General features: G+C 45.8%; 1 protein-coding gene across 1 annotated transcript in view; it reads right to left on the bottom strand.

Moving 5' to 3' along the window:
- Positions 1–9,691, bottom strand: part of LOC119453287 (eukaryotic translation initiation factor 3 subunit B) — a 32,038-nt gene extending 22,347 nt beyond the window's left edge. The window contains exons 1-4 of the mRNA XM_037715316.1: positions 9,508–9,691; positions 4,687–4,882; positions 3,474–3,593; positions 961–1,018 (exon numbers count right to left, since the gene is read on the bottom strand). Of these exons, the coding sequence (XP_037571244.1) occupies positions 961–1,018; positions 3,474–3,593; positions 4,687–4,882; positions 9,508–9,646 (513 nt within the window). The 5' untranslated portion in view covers positions 9,647–9,691. The remainder of the gene's footprint in view (positions 1–960; positions 1,019–3,473; positions 3,594–4,686; positions 4,883–9,507) is intronic.
- Between the last annotated feature and the right edge of the window lie 5,267 nt (positions 9,692–14,958).

The following is a 14,958-nucleotide window of genomic DNA, read 5'->3' as shown; positions in this document are numbered from 1 at the left end:
TTAGTATTTGCCTTTAGTGTCCGTTTAACGCAGACGCCATGACTTTCGATTTTGGTGCCTACGACACGCTAAACATAAGCAAACGTGGTTTTTCCTCAGCGAGCTGCTGTGCGCTTAGCGAGTGGACTTGTGGCGGCACATCACAGTACCTACGCTGGGTAGCCAAATGCAGCTACCAACAGCAGCCACGTATGGGAATCCACAAGAGAGCGAGGAGCAGGCTTCTGTTTGAAGAGAGAGTGCTTGAGAGAAAGGTGGCTTCACGCTCTGCTTGCGAGCTCCACGCACTGCGTATGCCAGCAAAACTTGGCCGAGATGTTCACAGCAACGTATGCTACCCGCAGACAATGTTATTTCTCCAAGCCCGAGCGGTGGTTCAGGGCCCCTTTATTGGGGGAGGCTACCCTGGAAGAGCAACGTTTTGTTTGCCGAGATATCTTGATGAAATTTTCGGGATAGTCTCACAGCAAAGGCATTTGAAGAACCACAATGTTTCATGGAGTTATGTTCACTGGTTCCCAAGTTACAGCAATATCTGAGATCGAACACAATTGAGTTCCATGGTCTCACTCAGTTGAACGTGTCGATTTAGACAAGTGTCCTTACATCTTCCCTTGACAGCAAAGAAATAACATTATGAATAAATAGCATTCGTTGTAAATGACGTTAGATTTACCTTGTGACTGGGGTCTATCTAAGTACAGCTGACCTTTCTTTCATTTAGTGTCCACTGAATCAACAACGAACAGTCAATTTCCTCCTATGCTTTCCCTAGCTTCGATGTCTGCTGACTTCATGTGGTTGCAAATAGCAAAGGAATCAAGTCCCTTGGTTCCCCTTAATCTTGCCGCTTCACTGTCGTATCTAGAGACAATTTTTTTCTATTTTGCTTGCACAGAAATGTGAGGAATGTTTAAAAAAAAAAAGCAAAAGGTGCAACAGAAAAGAAAAGCTACTCACGTGGTCAACGTATGGCTGCGGCTGAGGTGGTTTCCACTCCTCTGGGATGTTTTCGTACCTGCACGAGATAGAAAACACAGGCTGAGATACAAAACACTAGATACGCCTACAAATTAACAACTAGAACGAGTATGAAGGGGCTAGACATTTTTTTTCTAAGTAATACAGTAAAACCTCAATAATTCGAACTCGGTTAATTCGAAATTTTAATTCGAAATCTCCGCCAACGGAGTTCGCCATGGAGATCCAAGAAACAAGCTTCGCACCGCTTAGCTCTCACGAAGGTACAGAAGGTAGCACCGATCACTGAGACATGGGTCTTCGAGACACCTGCTCAATGTACACGCCGCGTTCAATATAGTAACCGAAACTTTAGAGACGAAAAAAAAAAAAAAAAAAAAAAAAAAAAAAAAAACTCGCTGAATTAACAAGCGTGGAGTCAGCGCGCACGAGCGCGCCGCCGCAGCGAGCGAAGGTTCGTGCGGTTTATCGCTTCAACGGAAACTGAGTGGCGAAAGCACAGCATACACAAAGGTCAGGGCCGTCTGGAGATCGCTTTCAAGATATGGTGCGCGCAAGAACCCGCTCCGGCGCCAAATACGCAGTTGTTAGAAGAGTAGAAGTCGCCCCCCCCCCCCACCGGCCTTTCGCGCGAGGGAGGAAGTCGCCTTTACGCTCCGCCGTGCGTTCGCTCTCTATGAAAGCGCGCGTCTCCCGCGCGCTGTCACTCACACATACAGCGGGCGCGCGGCAATAAAAACACATCCCACAATAAATGGTTAAAACGATAGTGCAGAGCGCATATACTAGAAAGGAAAAAGAAAAAGTGCAGTACTCTGGAGCGTTTTGTCAGCCAAGAAAGAGCGGTCATGGCCTCCGAGGCGGGAGGATGGCGCGAGCTCTCTATATTGATAGCACGCGCCTTCCAATCTTGGAGGCTATACAGCGAGCCACTGGAATCTAAGCCAGTGCAAAATCCAACATGGCGGCCTCCAAGATTGGGTAGTGTGGCTTGGAAAGAGCGATTTTTAGTCCGGGAAATCGAACTTTGGGGTCTCAATTCGTCTGAAAAATTGGGTGCGGAAATGCATGAACTCAATGGGAACCCTGACGGTGCATTTCTGAAGTCCGGTATATCCAGCAAGTCCAAATTTTTGAAGTCAAACACCCCCACGCCCTCTTTCGCGGCAGTTATCGATTCCGTCAACATCGTCCGCAACTTTGTCGAGTGCAGTGCGGGTGATATTTGTATGCTACGTGCTGTGAGTCAGCTGTAGAGCATGGCAATAGGGGCGGTGAACTACCGCGCCAAGTAATCCCGCATCAGTGATTACTTCGAGTAATCTTTCTCGGACATTGAAAATAAAGGTGGTTTCTTTTTGCGGCAAGTTCTTGCTTGTTTTTTTTTTTTATTCATTTCAGTTAATTCAAAAATCCGCTTAATTCGAAGAATTTTCGTGGTCCGGCGACCTTCGAATTATCGAGGTTATACTGTATATGAAACCTATGTGCTTCATAATGAAGCCAAGAAAAGCACAGGGGAAATTAAATGCAGTTTTAATCAAAATGTAGAAACAATAAGGAAAAAGGGAAATGAAAGTGGACAAACAAAACAACTTGCTACTAGTGGGAGCCAAACCCAAACCCTCCGCAAACGCGCGCACTGCTCTATCAACAGAGCTATGGTGGCAACTGTCCCTTCGGCCACTTTCCTGGGTATTTGTGTAATACCGTAGAGTCTGGCCCTGGGAGTGTTAGCTAGCACCACTAACACTCCTAGTGGCAGGTCTTGTACACATACAAAAATACCTCGGGAAGTGTACAGGGTGTCAGCTGCCACAGTGGCTCACGTAATTTCGCAGCATCGCTCACGTAATTTCGGCACCCTCCTCTTGTCGGCCTCTGGTCACGACCAGTTTACGCTTTATTCAATGGCCCATCAAACTCTCATTAACTCCCGAACAAACTTAGCTGTGCACCAGTTCATTCATATGACCCTCAAAGCAAGTCAAGCCCTGCAATAGAGCAAAACCGAAGAGACGTCACGAGCACCGCGGTGGTCGTCAAGGATGAAAAGCGATTCTGGCATCAAGCCTACTGGCTACATTGTGATGGACGATTAGTTGCCAGCAAGCTCCATGGCAAAATATAATCTGGATGTGTGCAGTAGTGAAAGCTCGTCGATTTGAACAAAGCCACGCATCTTGTGCTACTTTTGAACTGTGAAGGAAGTTTCAAGGCCTTCACTGGTGCGAATGCTGATCAGTTACGATAAGTTCACAACTGCAGCTTCTATTTGGCTTTTGTGCAAAATATTTGGCTTTTGTGCGAGGGTAGGGGATTTTTTGTAGTAAACAAAGGCATGTTTATGTAAGTGTGCATTTGTTTTGTAGTTAAGCAAATTAGATAAATACACATTTGGTTAACTCGAGACATCTTTCCCAGCCCCGTGAAATCTGCATTAACGAAATAATATGCATCAAGGTACGATTACATACAGAGTGGCCACTTACTTTTGGAAGTCCGTGAAGAGGTTGACCACAAACGAATGCTGCTTGTCGAGTTTGTGTCCGTTCGTCACCTTGACAGCATCCTGTGCACTCTGGGGATTCTTGTACTCCAAGAACATATACCTGAAACAATGCGAAAAAACATACAGACTGTAAACCGACACACCTTGCCAAGCCTGCTTTGTCAGTTTTGACTGTTACAAGGCTACAGCAACATTGAAAGTGACAGAGGCTTCCGAGGAGTACCCAGAGGCCATTAAAATGGCAGTGAGTAACTTGTAGTTATCCAATGATAGGCATTTTTGCGGATTCAGGATCAGAACACCATAGCCTCCGCACTAGAGTGGTGGGCAGGGCAGAGAGAAAGTTACAAGAGAAAAAAAAAAAAAAGAAATCGTTTTTTACCCTTTCGTTATGATCTTGTCCCCAGAGAATCGTCATCTGTGTTGCACGCATTTCCTTTCTTTAACACTCTGCGCTCACTACTTTTATATCAGGAATGCTACGTCATACTGATAAGTGCATGCCGTTCAAAACATGAAGCTGCAGGGTGCACAGCGTTAAGGGAAAGCCATGCAAGAGAGGTGGCAATTATTGTTTGGGTACATGATAAGCATGAAAGGGCGCAAACTTTAAATGTGAAAGCATCACATGCCCCACCACACGGAAATCCGGCATCACCACCGAGCGATGGCACCAAAAATGGCTTGACGGTGCAAAGAGTAAAAACACGTTGAAAATGCTCGGATTGCCATCAAATTTCTCAGGGAGGTTCCTGTAAACAAAGTAAATTAAGGGCTTTGAAAAAAAAAATTTGGTACATTCTGGTCTGGGTGGGAACCGAACACGGGCCTCCGGGGTGCAAGACAAGCCCGCTTCCCCGACGCCACGCCGGCTCCACGGTTCTGGCTGACTGAAGGTGTGCCTAGTGCGTGTGTCATTGCACACGTCACGTCGCAGCTATCTGGCTGACTAAACGCTTCACCAAAGGGACTATAATGCTTTCACAATCCCACACGTAAGCAGTCTTAAATGTCTGTGCCCAATTTTTTTTTTTTTTTTAAGAGTACATGCCAGTACCTTCACTTGGAATTCATGGGCTTGCTCCATCATTTGCGCACCTAATTCGAAGGTTTATGCCGTTCCTGGGGTCCGACTAACCAAGCCCAAACGGACGACCCAGAGCGACGAAAAACACAGGCCCGCCGAAACTCACCCTTTCGTCTTGCCCGTCTCATCGACCGGTATGTACTCCGTGTTGATCTCGCCAAACTGAGAGTAGATCTTCATGAGAACATTTTTTAACTTTTCTATCCTCTCGCTCCCGACTTGGGGGATGTTGTCAACAACGATGACGCTCTCGACGCCATCGGCCTCCGCGGGCCTGTGCTGCAAGATGTCACCCAAGAGCTCTGCGAGAACGTAAACAGGACACAAGCATGAAGGATGACAAATGACCTGACAAAGTTTTTTTTTCTTTTAATGAGAAATGAGTGCGGTGACAATGCCCGTAGCATCGCATGCCTAGATGCGCAGGTTGAAGCTACGAAAGCATACAGCTGTAATTTCTACTGATCATTTTCGCAGTTGTTACTGTCGTCGAACGTGGCCTGGCCGAGCTGGCGGGCATAACGTACGCTGCTCCAATTGCCCCAAAAGCACGCCAGGGTGAACCCCATGTTCCCAAAAGCGATCAATAAAGAGTATTGCATTCAAGAAGCTGTGCATCACATCAAAGAAACTTCGCACGTGGCATGAATGCGTTATTACAGAGCAACAATTTTGTTTCTGCACCAACACCAGGTGGTAACACAAGCCTGCGTTATAAAGCAACAGTACAGGACATTTCCTTTTTTTTAAGCAAACCTCTCTGTGAGCCACTTCGTGTGGGCCGCCGTCTTGCTGAGTAAACAACTTGCGCTTCTTGGAATGTGCCCAAATATAAATATGAAAGTACGACAACTGGCAAGAAGTGAGGAAGTCAGCAACAGAAAATTGAAGATTTTGGCTAGAGAGGAGCGAAAAAGGAGTCGACAGCCAAGTGCGGCGAACATTTGCATGACCATGTTACATTCGCATAAACATAACATTGCATTTGTCATTAGCTTTACATTTGTGGAAGTTAACGCTTCAGCTGCATTGCTTTGTACTAATATTCTTGTAGTTACTGTTGCGTAACATTTGTATAAACATCGAAGAAAGCTTTGTTTAACGCCGATTCCCACATAAGCATGGAATCCAGCGATATTTTTCTTTTTTTCAATATACAAAGTTAAACAATATGCTTGGGCAGGGCACTGCATTTTCTTCTCCAAGATGATTTAAAAAAAAAAAAGGAAACGTGGAGAAAAAATAGTGTGGGAACATGTGCACAGTTCTGTAGAAAATTATATCAACACAGAAGCAGCCCAATGTTCACAGATGCATGGTTCTGCAAGCATATAATGTAAGCACCACAACAAAGTGCAATTTGGTTGTGCACTGTTCCAGGTACTGCATGCAATGCAAGCGTGTTTTGCAGTTCTGACGGTGACTTATGACATTGTTTTTGGCTGGCAGAGGACAATGTTTACATTCAGCTTTCAGTTTACGTTCGAAGGTCGTTGTTTCTCTTTGTTGTCACTAAGTCAGAATCTTCAAAAAAATGTTGCATCTGTACATACGCAGACCCGTGACTGGAAGGGCTAGGACAAACAGAAGAAACACACTACAAAGCCACTACTGATAACTGGGTTTTTAAAAAAACCTTCAGTAGGTGGCAAATGTTCTGTGGCATTTTAATTGTTTTTCCTACCTCTGCTGTACCAACTAGCCCAGCACTCACACAATTCTGCAATTTAGCGCTGTTCTTGGGTGCTTGGTAGAATGTACACGTATTGGAAGTCGGTGGCAGTAAGCAGTTTGTTTCTGTCAGCACCAGTTGGAGCTTACACACTGAGCAGGTTTTGCAATCTCGACACAGCTACTTTTATCTTTACAAGCCTGTAAAGCCTGTTACAATCAGTTAGATAAATAATGCTACTGAGAAAGTTCAAAGGAGAAGCTGAAAAGCACTAAAATTTAGATTGACAGTAGTACTCTGTCAACTTGCATCCAGGAATCCCCCGATTCAATAAGTTTTGTTGAAACGTGTTCACAGACTCCCTTTTGCACACATCTCTGCGAAATGCAAGAAAAAAAAAGGGCTGGGCCAAGTGGAATCTGGGATGGTAACAATCAAAATGTGTTGCTGAGCCTCTTTAGCACCACACTACAGATTTCAACATTAGAAAGGTTTAGATTAGGGGACACAAGCCGCGCCCAAGCATCGGCAGACGCAAGTCGCCGAGCATACAAAAGAACCCAAAGTGACTACAAAAAAGTGCGAAGGGCCCACGATGGAGTTTGTGTCCCACATCGCATGGGTACAACTTGCCCATTGCAACTCTATTACCCGATAATAAGCAATGAGTATTTGTTTCGATATAAACTCTGTCACCCCGAAGTTTTATTATGTAACGTAGCTATGGTTACAGTGACATAGCTGTCAGATTCGTACTTGTCATAATGTTGCACTATGAGGCAACCCACATTGTATTCTTGATGTAACATCTTTCCCTCAGAGAGATCTCTGAACAATTTAGTATTATTCTACTTGGTGCTACTGTATAAAGTTGCATAATGTATATTGTGAACTATTTCTGCATTGATAGAGGCTATTCTGTAGCTGGTGCCACACTAGCTGGCTGGCAGATTGACAAACACTGTATACTTAGGTTGGCCAGCAGATTCCAAGTGTTTATTTATACTTATCTTCCTTTATTTGACTAAACACTGTGTGCCAGTGACAAGCATAGTGTTCAACTATAGTCGGGTGCAACTTTAGAAGGCAGCGGCAATTGCCCCCTCAAAGGCGGATGCATACGAGCCTCCACCAATAGGCGCGCTCTATAGACTTGCGTCATGAGCCGGACGGCCGGTGTCCCCACCGACGGAGAACATGGCAGCCCACGCTTAAAGCTGGGGCGATCGAGTCGCGTCAGCGGGACTATTTCTTTAGTCGCAGAGGCAATCGGCTGCTGCACTTCGGTCATCTGGGCAGGCCTCTCCTGTCTTCTAAAGGTGTAAACCAACATCCACAGAAATGTTTCCAAGGAACCTTTCTATAAGCGATCCGAGTAGCACGGAACAACAAATTCTGAGCTGACAGAGTCAAAACAAACGAATACATTGTGGTATTCTTGTTCAACTACAAGCAAATACAGTACTGGCAAGGTGGTACTCAACATCAGAGATTCCTACAAGATTTATCAGAGGGAACTCCGATGCTGATGTCTTTTCGGTAACTGAATTATGCCGCTTAATCCAGCATGGAAACAATGGGTGGAACATGAATTCCTGAACGGCTTCAGACAGCTTTGAGACGTTTAAAATTCACTACTTTGAACAAAATATTGTTATAAATGCAGCAATTTGCAATGATTATGCATGCAGACCGACACTTACTGGCTTGCTATGCACATAAAACTACGACTGCTTGGAAATTTAGTAAGAAAAAGCATAACGCCAGACAAAAGTATGTACAACCCACCATCCCATGGCCTCCGAACAACCACAACACCAGACTTGTCTAGTACAACTTGCTGGAAACTCTATGCTTGACACTACGTAGTGGCCATATGCTAACGACCCTGGTTTTATTTCAGAAATATAGGTTTGTTTGAGGCATCAGCTGTGTAAAATCAAGAAGCCCGTACAACTCAAGTAACGACACTTCCCACTTTTCCGGTCCACACCATGGCGGCTTTCCCCACATCGACAACAATAACGCATTCAACATTGAGATGGTGCTACGAAATGCCAGTCATAACTCAGAATAGCAGCAAACAAATTCTGCCAAACGTGTCTCCCATTGTGTGTGTGTCACTATGCCGTTCGGGAAACAATATTTCCACGCCACGGTCGAGTGTGTCCACACTTGCACATTTTCACACGCTCACGCCTAAATGGCAAACAAACGCCGATTATGCCATACGTTATCTCGTCCACCTTGGCCAAGAGAACCGATCGAAGTGTCAGCGATCAAGATTACACTGTACGAAATCACGCGAAAGGCCCCCTTTTCAAAGATATCACGAAATTAAACACACGTCATTTGAATGTACGCAAGGCAGCAGACCAATTTCAACGTCTGCCGCGGACCAGATGCATTACGAAGACTCGTCACGTACCATGATGACTCCCCCTTCGTTAAGTAAACAAAACAACTGCGGAGCGCGATTATTTCGCAGCTAAGGCCCCTCCGATGCAAAGGAAAGCGCATTCCGAAAGCCGGCATGCGGTTTAAAAAATGTGGCAAGACGGAAGTTCGAAACGCGGCTTTCAATATGGTTCGGTTACGAACGAGGAACACGGCAGTGAAAAAAAGGAATGTATCGTTGGCCAAGCGTAAGCTGCGGAAAGTCACAACGACTACGCAATCGTACGACAGGACGTAAACAATTCGAGCACCGGCACCGAAAAATATCTAACACGAAAGTCACCGGCGAACTTATTTAAGCCTACGGCGGCAGCAAACATCAAGAAAAGCCGGAAATATGTCAAAGGCGCCACACACGTATATCGCGACACCGAACTTTTCGCGCAAGTTTGAGGGCCAACGGCTACAAGCTTACAAGTCAACAGGAATTGCGACACTTCGCTGAGTAATCGAAGCTTTAGGTTAGAAATCGCGCCCGGCATACGTAAAAATTAACGAAATTGGGGTAATCACTACTGGTAATACCAGATTGCCGGCGTGGACATGATCGCTTCACCAAGTGACGTGCTTAGGGGTAGGCGAGTCGCAAGGGCGAGTACGAGATTATGTGAGCAACCTGCGAAGCGCTTAGTGAAAGTGGCACGCCGAATCGAAGAAGCTATACATCACCGCCACCACAGAAGCCGATCGTGTCGAAGAAACGGCGTCAGAGCACGAAGACACGACTCCCCCCCCTCGTATTACGATGGGGAGGGGGGGCACAAGCAGCACGTGCGCCTGGACAAAGCGTTTGCGCACCTTCCTCCGGGATATCGTCAACATAGTCCTCGGGATCACTGAAGCTGGGAAGCTCGTCGTCTCCATTTAGCACGCTAGTCTTTTGCGGGTCGCTCTCCGACTCATTTTCGCTGTGAGCCATGTCTCCTTTCTCGACCATTTTACCACACCGTGGCCATGAGGGAAGCCAAAAGGACTCTGCAATGCGCATGCGCGCGCCGGGAGGGCATTGCCAGGAAAGTTTGTCATTCTTCCGCCAGGGGAGCTACGTACCACGCCCTTGATGTCTGAATACTGAAGCGGGAAGCCGTGCTCTTGCGCACCATTACTAGATTACTATAATAGTAACCATAGAGTTTCATATTACTATATTTTTTATTTAGAAACTCTATGATAGTAACGTTGCTCTCAACGTTACTATGGGAAAGGATCTAGTAACGTTGGTTGTTCTTGCGTGGAGTCATAGAGTTAATATAGCATGTGCATTGAGTGGGTGCTCGAGATGTTTTATAATGTAACTGCGGCACATGTTTGCAGCTATACTAAACCTCCTTTTAAGACCACGAAATAAAGTTTTAGTTCCACATATATCTGCGTTGCTATCGTATAACACAGTACGATCAGACATAACTATGCTGTAAAGGAATATTGTGGCCCCCAAACGCTCGTTGAAAGCACTGAAAGATTGTATGCAGTAGTACGCAGTACCGTTTATAACACGGTGTCCAAATTTGTGCGCACTGGCAGGTTTTGCTCAAATACTGCCAGTGATCACAATCTCAGAGGCCATGCTTTAGAGTGACATTTTGTGAAGCTGAGTTCAAATAAACTTGGTATTTTGCACTACGCTCATGGTCTTTTTAGTTACCCCAATGTGCATTTTCACGGCGGTGGAACGTTTAAAGAGGTTTCTTTTCCTTTATATTTGATGTCCAAACAGCCACCCGAGCTCTGTGTAACTAGGGAGCCTACATGCAAGCGCTGTAAATGCAAGCGCATGTAGGCTCCCTATGTGTAACAAATACAGATCTTGAAAGGCTGGCTGCATGCAAGCAAGCTTAAGAAAAAAAAAAAAAACTTCTACAGTTGCATGCTGCAGAAGCGATGGACACTACAGTTAGTATACTATTTCTAGAGGAAAAGCTTAGCGAAAAAAGGCCAACCACAGAGGCACCACCATGTCGCTACGCCTCATTTATCCAACTCTAAAAAATATTCAAAATACTATGTAAGAACTCTATGGGCACCACCCACAATGTGGCGTCCAGACGTATATTTGGTTTCTGCCATAGCGTTTCTCTCTATATTGTTTCTGCAATCGCTTTTGGATGGTGCAGGGTACAAAAGCATAGCCTTCGAGATTACGTTTTCTTACTCGAATAGAACCATTGCTGGGTATAGAGTCTTGCTCAACGTCCTTAGACATACTTAGAACGTTGGTCTTGCTGGGGTTCTGGCAGAGAATTATATAGTGAGAAACTTTGCGGGTTCTTGTACACTAGCTGGTGTTCCGGCTCTAACGTTGCTTTTGGCAAGCGCAGCCAGCAAAAACATAGCCTTCGAGATTTGTTTTTCTTGCTCTGTGGGAGCCGTCGTTCGGGCGTTTATTTGGAGAACGCCGTGGGTAGGTTGAAATATTTTTGTTGTCTAAATCATTGAATCTTTCCTGTTTGAATTTTGCGAAGAGTTGACACTTGGCTGCATGTAGTGTTTAACAGCAATTTTGAAGGCCCTATTTGCCTGCGTTTTCTACAAAGTGGTCAAACAAAAGCTGCTTAATGGTAGGGGCACCTGTACTGAAATAATAAAACTGCTGCGCAACTGTCAAATGGCTTCCAAAATTTGATACGTGCAACGTTGTTAAATCTTGGAGACAATGCTTTGTTGGAGCTATTTTGCCTTCAACCTTGCAGATGGCGCAACCTTTGATTGCTCTGTAGGGAGCCGTCATACGCGTATGCACTCTAGCGCTCCCACCGTTACTAGAAGTATGGTGGTAACGTTGAGTGCTCCAACGTATGCGCGTGCGCATGAACTACGAAGCATGGTGTCTATACACCGACGTCTATGACGTATTTCCGGCTCCCAAATTTGCTTCCGCCGCATTCAACCAGCAAGAGCACAGCCTTCAAGATCCGCGCATTATAAATACCAAGGACGGAGTCCTATGGGACGAGGATGCTCTGCGAGTGCATTTCTCACATTGACAGACTGCAGCGGAGAAGAGTCACCAATGAACCTGAAATTAAATCAAGCACACTGCCACCGTCACAAGTATGCAAAAGTTATCGCGCTTGTGGGCAGGTGGTTTGCCGAGTCATTAAGTTTCTCCGTTAACGACGCAGCATGCGGCAACTGTGCGATGCATCTGTTCGTCACATCAACCTCATGCTCCATGGCAGCGTATTAACACAGAGAACGTTTGTGAAATGAAACATTTGAGGAATGGAACGCTATCTAGGACGTTTCGAAACCGCGTCTGTCTGTGAAAGTTGGCGCTGACATTTCGCGTTTTATATGTGCATTCGAAATTGTAAGAATAAAAAAAAAAAATGCTTGCTCTTTCAACTGAGCGCCAGCATGTACAAGATACGTAAGTTGAAAAGTGGTCATAAATGACTCTTCCTAGTAAGCCGCTGGCTGATTATTTCGAGGTGAAATCTGCATAGTATCCGCACTTCACGGGGTGCAATATACCAAGACGGCAATGCCTATACTGCATATCTATTCTCATGCAGAACACATGTAATGCGATTGTAACATTCCTAATTTAGTATACAACTCACTTCTCAGCATATTTGTGTTTGTATCTGAGTATCTAACCACCTCCCCACCAACTTGAGTCACTCAGTAGTCCATGGTAAAAAGGGGTCGGGCTGTTTGCTGAGGGAATCGAGCTCGGGTCCAAACCTTCGACCAACTTATTTGGGTCACTGGGTACATATCCCCCTGCAGTATGTGCCCTTCTTCAGTGAGCGTACTTCACGGCAACTGTGGTCACTGGTTATATCGTAGATTATTAACATACCGGGCCCCTGGGCAGTAGCGCACTGATCAGGATCTCTTCGGGGGGGAGAGAATTTTTGAGGGGGGGGGGGGGGTCACTTATGACTGATGGAGTGGGAGAACTCAGTAATGTCAGTAATAGCGTGGATAGAGCCCCAAACTTGGTCTGAGGGGGTTCGAACCCCCGAACTCCCCCCCCCCCCCCCGGTCACAGCCCTTGGGTAGGTGCCGCTCTTCAATGGTCATTTTTAACGCGAATATTAGCCACTATATACATACATACATACATACATACATACATACATACATACATACATACATACATACATACATACATACATACATACATACATACATACATACATACATACATACATACATACATACATACATACATACATACATACATATGTGGCACTGGGTAGGTGCTACACCCATGTCTCTTGCAAGCCTATCAGGAAAAACAGCAGGGGTCTGCATAAGAGAGCTCTTTTTCTTTCTTTTTAGAGTGTTCCGCGTAAAAAGGACCGCCTGATATATTGCCGCATATTTCGAATTGGCCAAGCTGCGCCAATCCGAGCAAATTCTCGTACATCGAGGACGGCGCAGCTGTACAACTTAAGCCCCTGAAAAATAAAGTAGCGACATCCTCGTACGTCCGCTGCCGCGTCCTCTCTTGTGCGTTTGGTATAGTTTGTTAATCAAGTTATTAGAGGCGCAAAGCCCGTGGAGCGTGTTCATTCGCCGGAGAGGCGCAGAGCCCGCAGCTTTCGCTAGCCCTCGCAGCCGTAGTTTTCGTGTGGACACCCAGATGGCGCTGCTGCAGCTTTTAGGATCACTAGCTGGTACGACCTGATACGAGATTGATACGACGTATATATCCGTTACAGGCATAGGTGGCGGTAAAGGATAGAGAAGTTTTCGGGAAGAGAAAAAATATTGTATACAAAAATGCTAACATGAAAAGCATGTAGAACATACCTGAGTAACTCGAGCAGACTAGGCGACTATTTGTCACCGTCCCGTTTCAAAGGGGATGACAATAAATCATCGTCGGGGAGGATGCAGAGGTGAAGAGGCGCAGTTGTGGCTACTTTAGTTTTCGGGGGCCCTAGTATAATGGCGGTTTATAGCTCAATCACATGATCGTCAGGAGCCAAAGGCCATGGCGACGCCATGCTTGTAGGTCCCCAGGCATGGCCGGCAATGATATGCTGAGGCCATCTTAAGATCAACAGCCGGCGGTTGCCCGGTATGACCCGTGTACGCCGAAGCCAACGCCGATGAGACGCTGGTCAAGCGGTGTGGAGGCCGAACTAATTATGTACCCCCCTCCCGCCCCGCCATTGAGGGAGGCACACCAAATAAATAAATCATTGTTGTGATCAAAATTGTGACCAAATGGGGATCAAAGGACACACCCCGGAACCGCCGTAATTGCTATTATGCGATGAGAATACAGCAGTATAGTTAATGTCCACAACAAAATGGATCCTTTAGAAGAGCTATGAATTGGGCTAGTTGATGTGCATTCATTTTTTCTTGTGATATGTACTGTAGAACGCAACAGGAACGAAACGAACACTGGATATGAAGTGGACACGAAGTGTCCCCTGTGTCCCTCCCCTGTGACACTCCCCTGTGAAACTCCCCTGTGTCACTTCGTGTCCGCTTCATATCCACTGTTCGTTTCGTCCCTGTTGCGTCCTACAGTACTTAGCGCAAGAAAAAAAAAATGGATCCTGTAGTTGGGGCTTCTAAAGGTTTGCGACCTCGGGGGGAGGAGACGACAGCATCCCTGCAGTCAGAAACGTCATGCTAGTACTACTTTAAGTGCATTTGCAGTTTACGCCTTTTTGGTGTTGCATGTGTGTGCCATTGCGGCCCGTGTATAATAATCTACATTTCATGTACACGTAAGCACTGTGTACACTTAAAAGAGTAAGCGCCAATTACGGGTAAGCAGGGGTGCTCGCCTCCCCCCCCCCCCCCCCCTCCCCTTGAGCCGCAAACCTTAGGCAGCCCCTTTTGTAACTACGTGTTATGTTATTAAATGTTTCAAGCAGACTATTTTTGTACAAAGGAAGGCACCATGCGTAAATACACATCAACATTTTGATCACAGCAATGACTAATTTATTTTGTGCGTCTCCCTCAATAGAACAGTTAGTTAGGCTCCCCCCCCCCCCTCTTTAGTAGGACGTTCTGGCGGGCTAGTTGGTTCATAGCTTTTAGAAGTTTATAAACTGCGTGAAAAAAAAAAAAAAAAACGAGGACACAAGAAACACACACGACACCACGAGCGCACCACGAGCGCACCACTGCGCTCGTGGTGCGCTCGTGGTGTCGTGTGTGTTTCTTGTGTCCTCGTTTTTTTTTTTTTTCTCGCGCAGTTATTAACGTCTACACCCCCACTCCCCTCCTCCTCTTTCCGGTAAAATGGGAACGTTACGTCTCTGCTTAAGA

This window comes from Dermacentor silvarum, chromosome 5 (genome assembly GCF_013339745.2).
Source record: "Dermacentor silvarum isolate Dsil-2018 chromosome 5, BIME_Dsil_1.4, whole genome shotgun sequence".
NCBI classification, from domain to species: domain Eukaryota; kingdom Metazoa; phylum Arthropoda; class Arachnida; order Ixodida; family Ixodidae; genus Dermacentor; species Dermacentor silvarum.
Note: the sequence above shows the minus strand (reverse complement) of the source record. Positions and strands in the feature narration are given on the sequence as shown.